At 35.9% G+C, this 17,675-nt stretch overlaps 1 protein-coding gene across 5 annotated transcripts in view; it reads right to left on the bottom strand.

The window, feature by feature from the left end:
* The window catches only part of LOC121734303 (focal adhesion kinase 1), a 126,347-nt gene that overhangs the window by 42,829 nt on the left and 65,843 nt on the right, over positions 1-17,675 (bottom strand). The window contains exon 3 of one of the 5 annotated variants that reach the window (XM_042124881.1): positions 17,038-17,106. The exons of the other annotated variants lie outside the window; for them this stretch is intronic. Coding sequence (XP_041980815.1) covers positions 17,038-17,078 — 41 coding nt within the window. The 5' untranslated portion in view covers positions 17,079-17,106. The remainder of the gene's footprint in view (positions 1-17,037; positions 17,107-17,675) is intronic. 5 annotated transcript variants of the gene reach the window in all.

Raw genomic sequence — 17,675 nt, 5'->3', positions numbered from 1 at the left:
ATCACTTGTTTTATTTATAGCCTGACTATAAACACATGTACTATTACGATACAAAACGTAACGTCTACATTGTCACGATCGTAGGCGTATCTTTTTAAGCTTATTAAGTAGTAACGAGGTATTGAAATACAAACACGATCTCAGATATGTTATGAATTATACATACGATTCGATCAATCTTGGAACTTGACGGGCGAATTAATAAATAATGATGTTTTCATCGCCTTATGAATAGGTAACTTACATCTAGGAGAGAAAGTAACGTCGTTATCAAATGGCAATATACAATTATATTATGTTCTGTAAGTTTGTAATCTATTTTCAATAATATTGTCAGGTAGAGAATAAGAGGAAACAGAGCTGTTAGTAGCTGAGAGAAAAATACTGCGCAAGATTCTCGGACCGACGAGGGATGAAGACGGCAGTTGGAGGCCACGGAAAAACCTTGAGATTGAAGAAATTGTGGCAACGCCCAATATTATCGGGGAATACAAATCTCACCGAATCCGCTGGCTCGGTCACGTAGAAAGAATGAATGATGACCGAGCGGCAAAAAAAGCGTATGTGGGGCAAATGACTGGCAAACGACCGGTAGGCCGTCCCAAATACCGCTGGAGGGATGAGGTAGAAATGGACCTGAAGACGTTACGAGCCGAATAATGGCAGGATGTCGCACAGGATCGGAAGAAATGGCGTGTGCTTGTGTCAGAGGCCAAGACTCAATTTGGGTCGCTACGGCGCAGTAACTAAGTAAGTAAGATTATCACCGTGCTCGAAATCTTCGCTGTCATTCCGCTGGAATAGCAAGATTGGTCAATTCGGGAACCACTAAGCTCTTCTCCGCTTCAGTGGAAACGCAGCCTAAGAGCTAGATAATTTGAAGCTAAATACCGGTTACATTCCCCAGCAAAATTTACGTTCGTCACTCACTCACTAACAGTAAATTGTTGAGATCATAGTTAATACTACTTGCAGAGAAAATAAATCTCTACATAGAGCTTCTGGAAACTTTGATGTCGCTTTGAAAGCACACTATTATGTACCTACTTCGCAAACATAATATTGAAATAACACTTAACTCTACAAAAAGTTTTCAACCATAGACAATTATCTTTTGAAGAAATTTTAAATTTAAAATTCGCATGGAGGACGTAACTTTTTCTAGTGTGAATATTTTCCTGTTAAAAATACGCCGTAGGCCGTAGCCTATCCTGCGTTTTGACATATTAACTTCAACGGTCAACAGTCAACACCAAATTCTCCATTCCATTCCAGTTGTGTCGTAGATACTCGCATGTATCGTGTATTCGATTAAATTCCTAGTTTTATTGGGATGTTTATGAAGCCATTCGCTTTAACAGCGGCCCACAGGGAAGCAGTACTGGCTATAGTCGGTATATAGCCGGTAATAAAGTGATTCGTTTTTGTCTATTGCGCCAGACAGACCGCCCGCCGACGTCGCCCCTGGCCGTTGTCAAGGCCCGATACTTTACAACTAGAATATGCCGACTATTAATGCGTTTAATCCCCGTGGGTTGAGATGCTATTATCATATTAATCCAGGGAATTTTATGAGTTATGAGATACAAAGCTAAAGTTAAAGTCCTACATACGACGATGTGGAACAGGGATTCCCAAACTTATTTTGTCTACTGCAGTTTTTGTTTAGGTTAGGTTTACCCAGTTATCTCTCGGTCTAGGTCGTCTATTGAGGAGTTCTTGGTGTTGCTGTGGTTCAACAACGTCGGTGCAATTGGGGTACTGCAGAACATTTCTTTTTATTGTAAAATAAGGGGGAAAACGAGCAAACGGGTCACCTGATGGAAAGCAACTACCGTCGTCCATGGACACTCGCAACATAAGAAGAGCTGCAGGTGCGTTTCCGGCCTTAAGTTCTCGAAAAAAGTAATCTGGGCTAAAGCTTACCACCAACACGTTATGTAATTTTTATTTTTCATAATATATTTTATGATTCTTTTTCTCAGTCACAGTCTGATGTAAAATCTTAGACCAAAAAGTTAGGTATGTTTCGAATACGAAATTTAGATTGTATGCCCAGCAAGGACCTTGTATTTAATCTGCATCGCTGGCGAGTTGCACCTCGATAGTATCTGCGGCGAACAGTTGCCGGCGTTGTGCGGCATTTACATATTTTCATTGCTCATTATCAGCTCTACAACCGTGTAGAGCTGATAATGAGCAATGAACCCGCTTGTGTAAAGCACTTAAAAAACTTTATTGGGACGAAAATGTTAGTGGTTTAATTTTTTTTTAAATACAGGGTATCTAAGATACTTCAATAAAAATGTAGTTTTAAGCCAATTATTATTTTTAACAAAAAATTAAAACCGACTTCCAAGGTAAAAACAATAATAATATGAACTAAAAAGTATTAAATAACTCTTTTAATCTTTAATATTGCCTTTTTTAGAATTCGTCTAAATCTCAACTATTTCAGATTTCTGTACATTCTACAGTCTTCATTACTTTAAAGTCGGTACCAGTCCCAAAAGTTTTAGATATTCTGACATTGACTGAACTCACCATTAAATTAGCTGGTACCGACTTCAAAATAATGAAGACTGTAGAATGTACAGAAATAGGTGAGATTTAGACGAATTATGAAAAAGGCAATATTAAAGATTAAGAGTTATTTAATACTTTTCAGTTCATATTATTATTGTTTTTACCTTGGAAGTCAGTTTTAATTTTTTGTTAAAAATAATAATTTCACTCTTTGTAGTTATCTACAAGATAAGGCTTTATGCGTAAATAAGTAATGACCACTACGAATGTTAACTTCACATTATGTTACTGTAAGCGAAATTGTGGTAAATGCTTGCAGTTATCTAAGCGATGCTTCAATTTCCAAACTTTTATCTTTAAAGGTTCAGGAGTTCTGTTCAGTGTCTCTGGGTCCAGGGACACCTTCGTATGAAATTACACTTATTTGTAACATATTATATATATATATATATATATATATATATATATATATATATATATATATATATATATATATATATATATATATATATATATATATATATATATATATATATATATATATATATATATATATATATATATATATATATATATATATATATATATATATATATATATATATATATATATATATATATATGTATAAGTTACTAGAAACAACTTCTTAACCACTATGTGTGTTTTAATAAATTTCAAGGATTTACCTCGACTGCTCATTGATCCCATCATCAGATCACCACTTTCGTAATTGTTATACAAAATTTAGATTATATCCTATACAACAACACAAGAATTTGAAAAATCGGTCCACAAACAGCGAAACAATTATCAATAACATCAGCTCCGATGCAAAATATCACGAAAAGTACCACTAATTGGGTCATGTGATGACCCATGGTATATTTATAATTATGATAATGATGATTAATCAAATTGATATATTGGCTTATGCTTTCAGTGGTTTAAACAGCGCCAAAATCCCCGAACCTGTATCTATAAGGATTCAAAATTTCTGTTGGGTACCTTTGGATCCAGGGTATAACCAGGTGTGAAGTTTTACTTTTTGGTAGTATGTGCCTCGAATACTTCAGGAAAAATTGAAATCACCATATGTTTCCATACAAATTTCAAGGAGTCCCCTCGATTACTCAAGGATCCCATCATCAGATCACCACTTTTGTGAACATGGTACCAAATTCGAGTTAAACCCTATACAACGCAAAAATAATTTTGAAAATCAGACCACAAACGGCTGAGTAATCGTTGTACATACAAAAAAAAAGATACATACAGCTGAATGTATTACCTCCTCCTTTTTGGAAGTCGGTCAAAAATACTCTTAAGGTTGCATACAAAGACTTTTTATGATTCCTTGCACCGGCATAATTAACAAAACATTTCTAAACTATAGTAAAAGAATATAAATAACTTAATTTTCTTATCTTACTCGGAAAACCGAGGTCATTATTCTGTAGTTTTATAATCAGCATAAATAAATTAATACATAAGTACTTTTAAGAAACGTTACAAAGATGCACATTAATTATTGCACTTAAATACTGTTTTTGCAATTAGTTATTATTATTCACATAATTGTTACTGTAATTAGAACATGAAATATAAAAATCGCATTCTTTATTGACCATTTTTAACCTAAAAAGTAAAAACATAACTAATAATCATTATTTCAAAGGTAAAGTTTGGTATCGTTCAAGTACCAAGATATCAATGTCTATCAGCTAAAAAGACTGTTGACTGACACTCTCTACAACTCTCCACTCTATAAGCAGGTTTCTTGCGAGTTGTGAACATAGCAGACCTCCTACACACTACAATGCTGCAATTTGTAATCTTTATTTTATGAACAAAGCCGCAGGCTACCTGTACAATCAATAAACAAAACAGGCGATCCAGAAGATCGATGGATCCTTAACGAACACAATATATGACACGTATAAAAAGTGATTTCGTTATTGCTGCCATCCCTCAATGGAGCCAAATAAGTAAACATTATTAATTTCCTGGCGGGCGTCGAACAATCAATTATTTGCATATCACCTCGCTTCCTATATCAGTCACACATCAAGTTGATACAAAAAGTGTCATTAAATAATGAACATGGAGTAATTAAGGGAGGCCTTTCCCAATATCAATTAATACTGCGCACACGTCGTCGATACAAGGAAGCCGCGCTATACCGCGATCGAACTGAGCGAGGATTTTGGTAAGGATGAGTCGCTACAAACATATTATTTTTGTCTCTTCTCCATGTCATCCGTGTTCTTAAAGTTTTTTTTCGTAAAGGTTTAGTATAGGCAGCGCGAAACTTTGAGGTAGCTTTTTAATCGGGTACATGTGTAAAATAAAGCCCTTCTTAGAGCCTGTCCTTACTGTGCTTACATACAAGTGAATGGCAAGATTGGCAAGAGTCAGTATCGTTTGAACTCGCGCCTTATATGTGCTGCGGTTATCACAATGATTAATTGTTAACGAGACAGCCGGTAATGGTATATTGACGTTGTAAATAAATTCACGCTTCGATTTATTTAATTTAAGTACAAAAAATTAACAACATAAATAAATGTAGAGTCAGCATGACTGCGGGCTTTTTTTGAGACAGCTAGATCGCACGTAAATACCTATCCTTATTCCTTACATACACTGATTTATTTCAATACTAACTTTCTTAAAGCAGTAGATTAAATCTGGACGATTCTTACATCTAGCCTTTTACTACTTAAGAGTATTTTAGCCACTCTACAGTCTACACAAATAGAGGTTAAGTGTGTATTATTGTACTAGATGACACCCGCAACTCCGTCACGCCAAATTCATTTTTCGCGCGGAAACCGTACATTTTTCCGGGATACAAACTATCCTTTGCAGTGACGGATTAAGACTACTTGATGCCCTAAGCAATCCATGCCTGTGGACCCCCCTATCCGTATCTCAACTAGAATCGGTCTTTGAACCTTTACTCTTCTGGTGCCCCCTCAGACGTGATGCCCTAGGCAATTGCTTAATTTGATAAAGGGCTAATCCGTCACTGATCCTTTGTCTTTTCCCGGGACTCAAAGTATCTCCATACCAAACTTTAAGCAAAATCGGTTCAGCGGTTTGGGCGTGAAGAGGAAACAGACAGACACACTCTCGTATTTATAATAATATTAGTATGGATATATTTTTTAAAAAGTGACTGAAAATGTCATCACAATTTCCTACTGTATTTTCTTCGCGTAGACTGCAGATGACAGCAGACAGCGGTATTCGCCCTTGACCCGTCTCGCTTAGAAAGTTTATAATCTGTCATCACCACTTGCCAGCCAATTCCTCAGAACTAATCTTCGTTCTAGTTAAAAGGACTATAAATATATCAATGTTATAATAGTATGCATTATATTTTTAATCATACCTACTTGCTTTTTAATATTTTGTTTAAGCAATTAATACCTAAGCAACTTATGCTCGATGTCGGTTTGTTTTTTTAACCAATCACCAACACTATTGAGTAGAAACACTTTTAAGAAAACAATGGAAATCGCGCAACATTTGTGCAGACCCTACCAACAATAAACAAACTGTATCAATTCAATCAACACTATTACCTAGATATTTATGTGATACTAAATTTATTCTAGATCTATAGGAGATAAGGCTTCATAAATTCTAGGCACACCTTACTGAGTCTAGATCGCCCCGCGCCGCCCGCTCTATATTTACGGCCCGCACAAGTTAGACTTTTTGTAGGGCCGAGATAATAATTCGTGATGAAATCCCACCAAAAACATTTTATGTAAAATTTTACCTCGACGACCACAAAAGGTTTGCCTTGTGAAGGAGACATTAGATCAGAAACTAAACACATATTCGCCTCACCTCCATGACGGTAGCAAAACAGCGAAGCCATAGATACTTTCTGATATGTAGAATTTGTTGGAGTTAGGGTCGATAGAGTTAGGCCGCGTAGATTCAGAATCTTGGCTCTACATAAGATCTGATGTCTTTTTCACAGGACAAACCTTTTGTGGTCGTCAAGGTAATATTATACATGAAATGTTTTTGGTCCTATTGTTTCCGAAGGAATCCTATTTTATGACGAGTGCTCATTATTGTAACTGGTATGTTCTTTTTTTCCTACAAAAAATTGGGCACCGATAATACTATTATCGGACGTGTGCGGGTAACTTATACATACCCGTAAATACTTAAAGTTACGCGGTTCTTACAGGAGTTTACTGCGCTATGGATTTTATTGATAATTAAAATCCAACAGTAAATAGCTTTATTGGTTCTAAATAGCTAATGTCAAAGGATAATGGAACTGGTGCAATATAAGTGTAATTAGCAATATTTTACATCATTTGAGTGTCAATATTTTACATTTATTATTTAGATAATGACTATAAAATAACGAGCCACTCTTACTACTCATTAACTTACCAGCAGCTAATCCGTATGATCAGCTGCTGGTAAAGGCTTCGCCATTTATATCTCGCCTACCGCCGCTGTCCACTCGTAATACAACAGACTATATGTATATTGTAATACTAGAGAAGGTAACCTCTAGTAGGTATTGCAAGAGTCGCTCCTATAGGTATAAAACACCTCCTTAGACCTAAACTATGAAAAATCATTATTTATCGCCAGTTTTTTGAGGCCGATTAAACCAGTCCATACGTGCTAAGCAATGGCTCTCACACACTTAAACCTTAACAAAAATCTCAATATTTATCTCCTGTCCTCGGCGTCTCTTTGAATTTAAAACGTTCTAGAACTTTGGAATCCAACAATGAATGGCTCGTCTTTTCAGTCTAGTCTATACTCACAAATCCCAGTTCAAACACAGCAATACATTCAATCGGAGCCGCGCTGCAAATAACTCTGTTAGACGCGTGGGCGGACACTAATGGTATTTCCCACAATTCACCATCGCCTGCATTATGAACCTTAAATTATTTTACAACGAGGTTAAGGCCCTTATCACCACATTCGAATTGTCTATCCGACTTGTTTATACACCTCCACCTAGCCCGGGGCGTTGAATCAAAATACGTCGATATCGCCAGCTTCTACGATAAACATAAGCAACGCCAGAGGGGATTTCAATTGAAATCCACGTAAACATTAGTAAAAGCATACCTTTTACTAGGAGAAATTCCCAAGCTCTTTATCCCAATTCTATAATCTTTTATTATTAACCCCCGACTAAAAAGAGGGGTGTTATAAGTTTGACGTGTCTGTCTGTCTGTCTGTTTGTCTGTGTGTGTATCTGTCCGTGGCATCGTAGCGTCCAAACGGGTGGACCGATTTTGATCTAGTTTTTTTTGTTTGAAAGCTGACATGATCGAGAGTGTTCTTAGCTATAATTCATCATCATCAACCTGCTCAGTGCTGGACAATCAGGGTTTATCTGGTTCATGAAAGGCCGTTAGCAACTTGTAGTCGTTTGATGGGTTTTATATTTCATTCTAGTTGTAAATATATAATATACGTATACACATAATAATAGAAAGTTGACCTGGTGTTGCAGCATCAGCTGGTAATCAATAGGATATCCAACTCCTCGCCAACTTAGAGCAGAGGTTTCGTGTTTGGGCTCATTTTGATTGCAACAACCAGTAAGAAGTAGATAAACACTAAATATTTACATGCTGCTGCTGCAGCATCGTATGAACCCAAAGTAGAGGTTTCATGTTTGGGCTCATATTAACGGCCTCATCGAAAAGGACATTGATAAATGGTAATCATGAGAATATGATTCTGTTGATATTAATTAATTTTCTGCACTATAACCAACACAAGTTCAAAAAGTATGAAATAAAATTAAATTAAGAAATTTAAAAAAACCCCCGCCAAACGACTTTAAAAAGTAATGAAATAATATTTACTGCCTTCAAGTTCAAATAATTCCTAACTTGTGTTAAGTAATATTTTAGTCCATAATTGTCAAGGTGTGTCGGGGGACCGCTAATGTAGATGTTTGATTTCACATAACAAGTTTAAGGATCAATTCACAGCGAACTGAATCGAGATAATCAGCGACTTGGCGGTTGTAGGTTGTAGTTTACTTAGCGGTCCCCCGACACACCGTGACAACAATTATGGAATTATGGATTAAAACATTTTGTAGTTTAATAGGAATCGGACTGGATCCGACAAGGAACGAAGCTGCATGTTTAACTGTATGAAACAAGAAAAAGTCTCGATTCTTTTGTATCCTCTCGTTGCTATTTTATTAAATTTTAAAACTACTTATAGTTAAAACGGTGTACACTGTACAGTATGCAGGTGTACAAAAGAGTTGAGCTGTATAATTAAATGGAATGTCATTTTTGTCATTTCCTGAACATCAATGAGTAATCAGGGGTCTTTATCGCAGAGAGTACAGCAACCGAACAGGTCCGACGCCCCTAATGACCCATTTAATCACGGATGCTCACGAAAAGGAGTTACTTTATGTTGGCAATACTGCGGCTGGCGCGCTGCCAACTTTGCAATTTTATTCGGAACTTCAAAACAAACGGCCATTAACATCTGCTACATACAAATGTAATTAAACTCTTTTGATAAACATATCGGGTCGATGACCTACTATCAGTGCGAATGCATATTTTTTAAATATACTTAATAATAATATTAATAGTTACAATCTTGCAAAAAAAACGTGGCTAATATGTTTTATTTTAATAACAGAACAAAGAATTTCAACAACCTACTTTAAGAATAAACATATTTTGTACCTACAACTACATGTTTTAATATTTTAGTTCATTCCAAAGCTGGCTTACCGCGGCCGTACTCAGAGACATAGTTTAATTATGAATAACCTTCAATTGAATGAACAGTTTGACAGATAATGTATGGGGCTTATGTCAAAAATTTTGAATTAATTACATTTAAGTATGTTCCACTCTGAGTGCGGCAGTTAGTGTCTTTACTCTTTACTAAACCGAACTTTAAAAGCCAAACTTACCAAGACGCAGAGAGTTGTACTGGATTTACTAAGCACAAGATTAGTCAGATAAATCAGACCGTAGCAAAGGCTAAAGTTCGAGTTACCTATTATCTGCTCATTCAAGTTGTCCCACAGTTTACAATTAAGTTCGAATGCTAACTGGTAACCGAAAAGCCTGTACAGTGGGTGGCCTGAACAGTCAGTCGCATTGTGATGCTAAAATGACTGGCTAGGGGTCGTAATACGGTGGCAGCGACTGTACAAAGGCAGCTCAAGAAGTTGCAACGCACCGACCGCGACACTCGCATTATCACGTCTTGTTCCATTGTGAGCTCTTAAGTGAACTGTAACGACTTCGCGAGGCTTCACAGGTGGAAAGATGGCTATATGGGTATTTGGTATGCAAACTTTGTATTACAAATCGTAAATAAGTTGGTTATTTTGTGCTCCAGGTAACAAACAATCTAATTTTAGGATTGTCTATGTGCAGCGGTTTGTATCTTACCATAGTAAAATCATCACCGTAACATGAATGAATTACAGTGACAGAAAGTGATGTGGGAAGTAGAGACAGTAGGGTGAGAAAAATTACTGCATTGTTACATTTGATATCTTAGGTTGTGACTACTTTAAAACATGGCAGTACATTACAACATCAATAGATTAACATACTCTAGCTCTACACTTTAAAGAGCTTTCATAGATAAAGCGTTTTCAAGACATCCTGTACAGTTCAGTTTCCGTCTAGCTGTAAGGGAGGCATAATACCTTTGTGCTGTAAGCTGCGATGTGAGTGTCAATAGGGGCGAGCACACACGGCAACACTGTGAATAGCCGTTACGGGCGCGTCGCTTAGCTATCAGACACACCTGAACATGATGGAAATATTTTATGCACTGTATTGCACGTAATATTAAAGTTGCATCCATACTTATGCAAAATGCAAATTTCTGACTGTTATTATCCCTTAGCGCTTCAACTGCTTAGTGTCTCACACTGGGCCGAAAATACGCGGTGGAAGATCGGCATGATTACGCCAGCAATGCGCTACGCATACAATAATATTAATATATTATTATAAATTCTTAAGCAATCAGCTCCAGCTTTAATACCAATCATAACACATGTCTGTAACTTATGTCTGTCTGAAGGCATATTTCCGAAGGCTCTTAAAACATCATTAATTACTCCTATACATAAGGGTAGTAGCAGGGACTGTGTCGAGAATTACAGACCCATATCTGTCCTACCATCTATCTCTAAAATTCTTGAAAAAATTATGAATAATTGACTAACATCTTTTTTAGAAAAATATAATTTACTCTCAACGCGGCAGTATGGATTCAGATCAGGTCGCTCTACGGAGGGTGCTGTTTCTGAACTTACAAAATTAATTACTAGGGAGATAGATGGTAGGAATAAAGTAATTGGGGTCTTTTTGGATCTGGCAAAAGCTTTCGACGCGGTCTGTGTCCCCACATCATATGGAGACTGAAAAATTCCAAAGTGGGAGGCGAAAGAAGTGGATACAGGGACATTAGGTACTTTAAAAATTCTGGTTTTAAGCATTTCGTTGTAAGTATGTTGACATTTAACTATATATTTATGTACTGCTTCAAACACTCTTACTAGATAAAGTTTTCTGGCACTTAGGACCTTGGTATCATCGTATAGGCTTTTAGTAGGATATCTTAAAGGCTTCTCCAGTGCTACTTTCAGTACCCCTCTCTGCGCTCTTTCCAGTGGAAGAAGAGTGGAAGATGGATGATGTGAATCAATATTGTCCTATTGTATATCAGTATGGGGAGGAGCCTACAAAACGCTAATCATACAGTTAGAAAGAGCCCAAAGAGCAGTATTGAAAGTAGCTGTATCCAAACCTTACGACTTTCCGACAGATGAACTCTACAAACTCACCAAGACACTGACAGTCAGACAACTGTTTATTTGAAAATCAATACTGACACAGCATCGCCACACCAGTGATACAGAATTAACTAAAAATCTTTGTAATAAAAGAAGGAAGGACAAAGTATGCATACTACCTAAAACTAATAGTGCAATGGCCCAACACCAACAATATTTACTAGGACCATTTTTATACAATAATGTCAGCAAAGTCATAGAGAATTTTAACGTAATGAACACTAGAGATGCCAAGTTTGCGGTGAACAACTGGCTAATAAACACACACACACACACACACACACACATACACACACACACATACACACATACACACACACACACACACACACACACACACACACACACACACACACACACACACACACACACACACACACACACACACACACACAGAAACAATTAGATTTAATAATAATAACAATAAAATTAAGCTAATTTCTCTAATGCAATAATGTTAAATTCATAAATTAAAAAATAAATAATAATAATGTATCAAAATTGTCACTAAGAATTCATATAAGTAAATTACACTTGTATAATAATAATAATATAATTTAGATATACCTATTGAATTGTTAAATAAATCTTTCTGATGTCTTTTATAATAATATGTCTTCATAATTTATGTTAATAATTGGCAGGCAACCCCTACAGCACAAGAATTTCTTAGTGTAGGGGCTGCGCAAATAACAAGATATGCTATGTAATAACAGCTTTATAATTGTTCTTTATAAAATGTTATGTATTTATTTTTCTGATGGCAATATAATGCGACGTAATTTCGGCATGGTGTGTCATCAGCAATTTAAAATACATTGCAGGCGTAATCATGCCGAACTTCGGCCGCGTTTTTTCGGTCTAGTGTGTTTAGAGTTTAGACACTTAAACGATTTCAATGTTTGGTATGATCGGCTAATTGGATAGTTTTGATTGCGGCAAAATTGACGTTTGCGGATGTCAACATATTTCGGAGCAACGAACGTAGTCAACGTCTAGTTTTCAATCATAAAAAAGGCGGTTCTATGTTTAGCCGTATATTTTTTCAATATTGCAACTGTAAGGACAGAGGACACGGTCCAGGGGAATGATTACAACCGTTCCGCGTGGGTGAGCGGACGTCGGATAACGTATCGCGCTCTACGCAACCGTTTCAACAGTAAGCGCTTATAGATATTGTTTTATTTTCATCCCATAAACTGATTAAAATTTGCGCGGTATTCAATGATATTGATAAATCACAGTCCATTTAATAAAAATTAGTTCAAACTAAATTTTATTTTCTCCCCTTTTAAAATCTTTTCGAACACTAAAAGAGCAATTAGCTCTTTTTTGTAAAAGATGGTGCTTACCTTAATATTTGTATATTAAGGTAAGCACCATCATAATATTTTGTGTGAGTAAAATATGAAGAAGTAAAAAATAATTCTGAGTTCAGGCAAAACGAAAAATATTAGCTCAGTTAAGTTCAAACGGGAGGATCCTCCAGACCTTTTCAACCTTTAGCGTGCTTATGAAAATTTAAAGATCTCGTTTCCTTTAAATCTTATCTACTCAGTATGAGAAACAAGTTGAATTTTTCATTATATTTCGAGTATGGAGTTCAGTTGTAAAAGACGACAAAAAAGGCAAAACAACAAAAATATTCCGCACAATATTATGCTTTTGGCAACACTGTACTAGACTGATCTAGTAATATAACTTTTACGCATATCCAATACTGCAGCTGTAAAAATTCAATGTGCGGCCAAATTTGCGCATGGAATGGTCATCGGTGGACAAGAGCGAGCCAGCGAGGGAGCACAATAATATGCAGCCGCTGCGGCGTGAGAGGGACTGATTGCACTGATCGATACAGCCCTAATGCACTATATGTACATTGTACGTGCACTTTAATTAACAGCCTGCGTATGGGGATACCCTTTGTTTATAACAAAACAGGCAAAAAGCGGCTAATCTGTATGGATTAGAATGGGAAGATGTGATAAATGTGGGTAGTGGCTTGATGGATTTTTGATCAGACCACTGACATGCCACTGCATTGTTTGAAAGTTTGCCTACGCCCTACGTAAAGCAAAAAGAATAAACTACAGTTTGTGGAAGGCATTTAAAAATATTTGCTTTGAACGTTGGACGATACCTCTCTTGTTTTACATTTGGTCGGGTGCAAACAAAAATCCGCAGCCTCCATTAGTTGACAGGTGTCATGGCGGGCAGGTTCACACTGAACGCGGGAACGGCTAAAATAGCAACCCACAATGGTCAACCGAAATAACACTGAAAATATTTTAGATCTAAACGCGAGGGATGAATAAGTAACATGGTTAATAGAGAGCGAAATCCACGTCCTGTAAGTGGTAAATATGGATATAACATCGAGGGAAAGGGCATGGTCAAGTGGGTGGTAGTTTGTTTAAAACCATTTTGATCTTCATTAGGAAGAAGGCGTTATTTTTCTGATTTAAAAGCTATTCAGGCAAATATACTGTAATTTAAAACAGTATTTTGAAATCTTTGGGATAGTTTTTTCTCTTTTCCTTGAATGAATAACATAAAACTTTTAAACTTAAGACCTTCGTAGCAATAGTGGAGCTAGGGGTAAAATAAAGTTTGCAAGGGCACATTAAGGAAAATCGTTGTCTAAATGCGGCTGAGGGGACGTTTAACTTAAGGAGCTGTTAGTGAAAATGGCAGAATGTTAGAAACTAGTTGTAATGGGTAGGTATTAGGTAGGTACTTCAAATCACTTCTTCTTTATAAATTTTAACATTTCCCAAATCTTAACTATATTATTGACCTGTGTGAAGAGAATGGGCTGTAACTATATCTGTCCCACAAACTCATTTTTAATAACGCTTTAACCACTATAATTACAGGTGTTTATGACAAGTCTAGCTCACCCTTCTGTTTTCGACTGTATATAAATTCTACACATATTTATTCTACACATATTCTACACATTCTACACATATTTATTAGTAGTATTATTCATAACATGCTCGTGTTGACATCTAATTTCAATCCTGAAAGTAATCTAAAACTTATTTATGAGAATTTTTCATAAAACGTGAGGAAAATACGTATAAAGTATCCTTAATGCCTGTCAAGTTCAGCCACCATTTTCATGTAGATCGCGTGTTAAAAAATATCAATTTTAAATCCAAATGGAAAACTAAGCGCAAGATTAGAGTCAAAGCGAATAATATAATGTGAAACAGCTCGTGACAAACTTAGATTCGCCGGCCTCCCTTAGAAGGAAGTCAACAATTTCCTTGATATATTGAGCACGACGTCTAGTAGGCATAATTAAAACATTGTAGTGGGCCTTATCGCGTCGCAATTGTGCTCAGTATCGTGTGACACCCGGCTAATTGGAATTAATTCAAATCATTTGAAATAAGTAAGATATAGGATATACACATGTAGTCGTAACACGCACGACAGCTGCTGATTAAGGCCTACGGGCGATTTGTCCACGTCAATCGGACATATAATTTGATTATATGTAATAGGTAATAACATAGTATTATGCATTTAATGCTATTTATGGGATTGTGTACGTGTGTTACCGACAGGAAAATTTTATGTAACTGATATTTCCGTTGAGAATACCATGATACGAATATAACTAGGAATGTATTATGCATACTATTTATCATTGATTTCTGAAAGTGATTGACAACGACGAATAAATTAAATTTAAGTGTCTGTCTGTCTGTACTCTGTACCTTTGAATTATTAGCATTTTACACAAGTACTTCAATCATAAAATCTTTCTGTCTTTTTGGATTTTCTTGGGAATGGCTAATCTTGGGAACAGCTAATGTTAGTTGGTTATCTAATATATAAAAATAAGCCGGGTTTTCCTTCCTGACGCTATAACTCCAGAACGCACTAACCGATTTCCACGGTTTTGCATTCGTTGGAAAGGGCTCGGGCTCCGTGAGGTCTATAGAAAAAAATTAGAAAAAAACTTCAAGAGAAAAGCAGGAAAATAGGGAAAATCATTTTATGGCAAAACAATTTTGCCGGGACAGCTAGTAACTTATAACTTATAAGTTATAAGTAACTTAGGCTACTTTCATCGTTATCATTTCAAATGAAATCAAGTTCCTATTTAAACAGAACAACGTCTTTACGATACAGCCCGTTAGTAATATAATTTAGCACCTCAAATCAAAGGAAAAAACTAAATTACATAATAGCACTTTTCTACAAAGGCTCGAAATATGCGGTTGTGGTGTATTTTGCAACAGCTTTTCCTTAATTATGTGTGAAGTCAACCGCTCAGGGTTCACACTTTGCCGCTTTGTTTTCTTCTTAAGTGTTAAAATCCAAGCTCAAAGACTTGAATAAGGTACCTATAATAGGGAAATTTTTCATGGCGCCGAGAGAATTATAAATTGCGTCTAACCATTCTTCCATTTTGCACTAAAATAGTCTGCGGCTTTTTTAAACGCTAAAAGTAAGCTACTGGGTCAAAATGTATGGACGAACATAATATAACCTACTCCTTTTTGGAAATTGGTTAGTAAAAATTCCTATGTTGATAATACATTTCGTGTAGAACTTGCCACCAAAACGATAACAAACATTTATTAAGTTGTAGTGTGACATTGTAATTATTTTTATCACAGTAATATATTTGATTTGGAGATAAAATAGTTCGCGTGTAGTCGCACTATGTATTATTTTATTTTAATTAATCTAAAGCCAACCTTCTGATTAAAATAAAATAATGTTTAATAAATAAGTTCGTTTTAAACAGTTTACATGGCAAACTAATCAATTAAATAAAGTCAACATATTATATGTAATAGTTGCATTTATTATATATGCATTATATCTTTAAACGAGTAATTCTTGTATATATATAATTGGAATCTCGGAATCGGCTCCAACGATTTTCATGAAATTTAGTATATAGGGGGTTTCGGGGGCGATAAATCGATCTAGCTAGGAATTATTTCTAGAAAATGTCATTTTCATCGGATACCGAGCAAAGCTCGGTCAAACAGCTAGTATGCACTTATGAGTGACATTGAAAAAAGTGTTACGCTTAAAACATTAAGAGAATAAAGTATAAACTATTTGAACTAAAACAACTAATTAAATATCAATTTTTAACGAATGAAAAATAAAATTTAATCCATCATTGTATAGCAATTAAATGGGTGCGATAGTATCTTAAATGCTGCTAAATGTGTCGCAAGCGATACGATTGTGCCAAATGTTATTTACAAGCGCAGCGTGTTGCAAGCCGTAAGCGCCTTACAAGCTATATTATACGAGCTACTGCCAAGCAATAGCCGCTAGACAAATACAGCATAAATTCCACTTCAATTACCAGTTTCATGTTGATGACCTAACATTTTGAAACTAAGTAAATCTGCACACTGATTCTACTACTAACTTTGTATCGAAGAGAAAGATAGTATATACGACAAACAAAACTCATAAGACTGAAATTTTAACATATCCGAACTCGTTTGATGTTTGAAGAACCCCAATTCGTAGTTCCATGGGAAACAGAAACAAAGCTACATGAATATCAAAGGCAGAATATTCAAACACAATATGTACAAAAATATCCCGAGTTGGATAGTCTTGCTTACCACCACCATATTGTGAAATAAAGATCTCCTTACCGACGGAAAGGCAGTGCAAAAGTCACACGTCTACTTATCATGTCATGCAAGCTACACCAGCGCCCTTACCTGCAAACAAAAAGAAACAAATAAATAAAAGCCCACTAAACGCTGCAAGAAGCTTAAGTAAGCTTTGGGTATTATGTCAAACGTTGGCGTCTGGCGAGATTCGTTTTATTGCAGTTTAAAGTTCCTATCTGGTTGTAAAGATTTCTCAAAGATCAACCAAACACGAGAGTTTGTGTACCGCTGATAAAATTTTAACAATAAGTACAAGGAATTTTGTAACAAGAGGACGAAATGATTATTAGGTATTTAAGAACGACTACAACTTTTTCTTTTTACTCTGTCACCAAAAACTTTCAAGAAATTAGACAGTCATATTACATATCTGCATTTAACACGATTTAAACTCATTACAATACACCGTACACGCTCAAAAACAGGCATTAAAGTAAAATATGAACCCTAACCATAATATTTCCGTACAAACAACGAACTACCACTTGTCGAAAATAAAGGGGAGAACACTCGGGTTTCGCTAAAAGAGCGTCATTATAACTACACTCAGACCGAGCGTGGAGTGCGCGAAAAATATCAAAGGTAAAACCCGCTGCGGTGCGCGAAAATATTGGTCC

This window comes from Aricia agestis, chromosome 1 (genome assembly GCF_905147365.1).
Source record: "Aricia agestis chromosome 1, ilAriAges1.1, whole genome shotgun sequence".
Classification (NCBI taxonomy): Eukaryota; Metazoa; Arthropoda; class Insecta; order Lepidoptera; family Lycaenidae; genus Aricia; species Aricia agestis.
The sequence above is the reverse complement of the archived record's forward strand: the minus strand, read 5'-3'. Positions and strand labels throughout refer to the sequence as shown.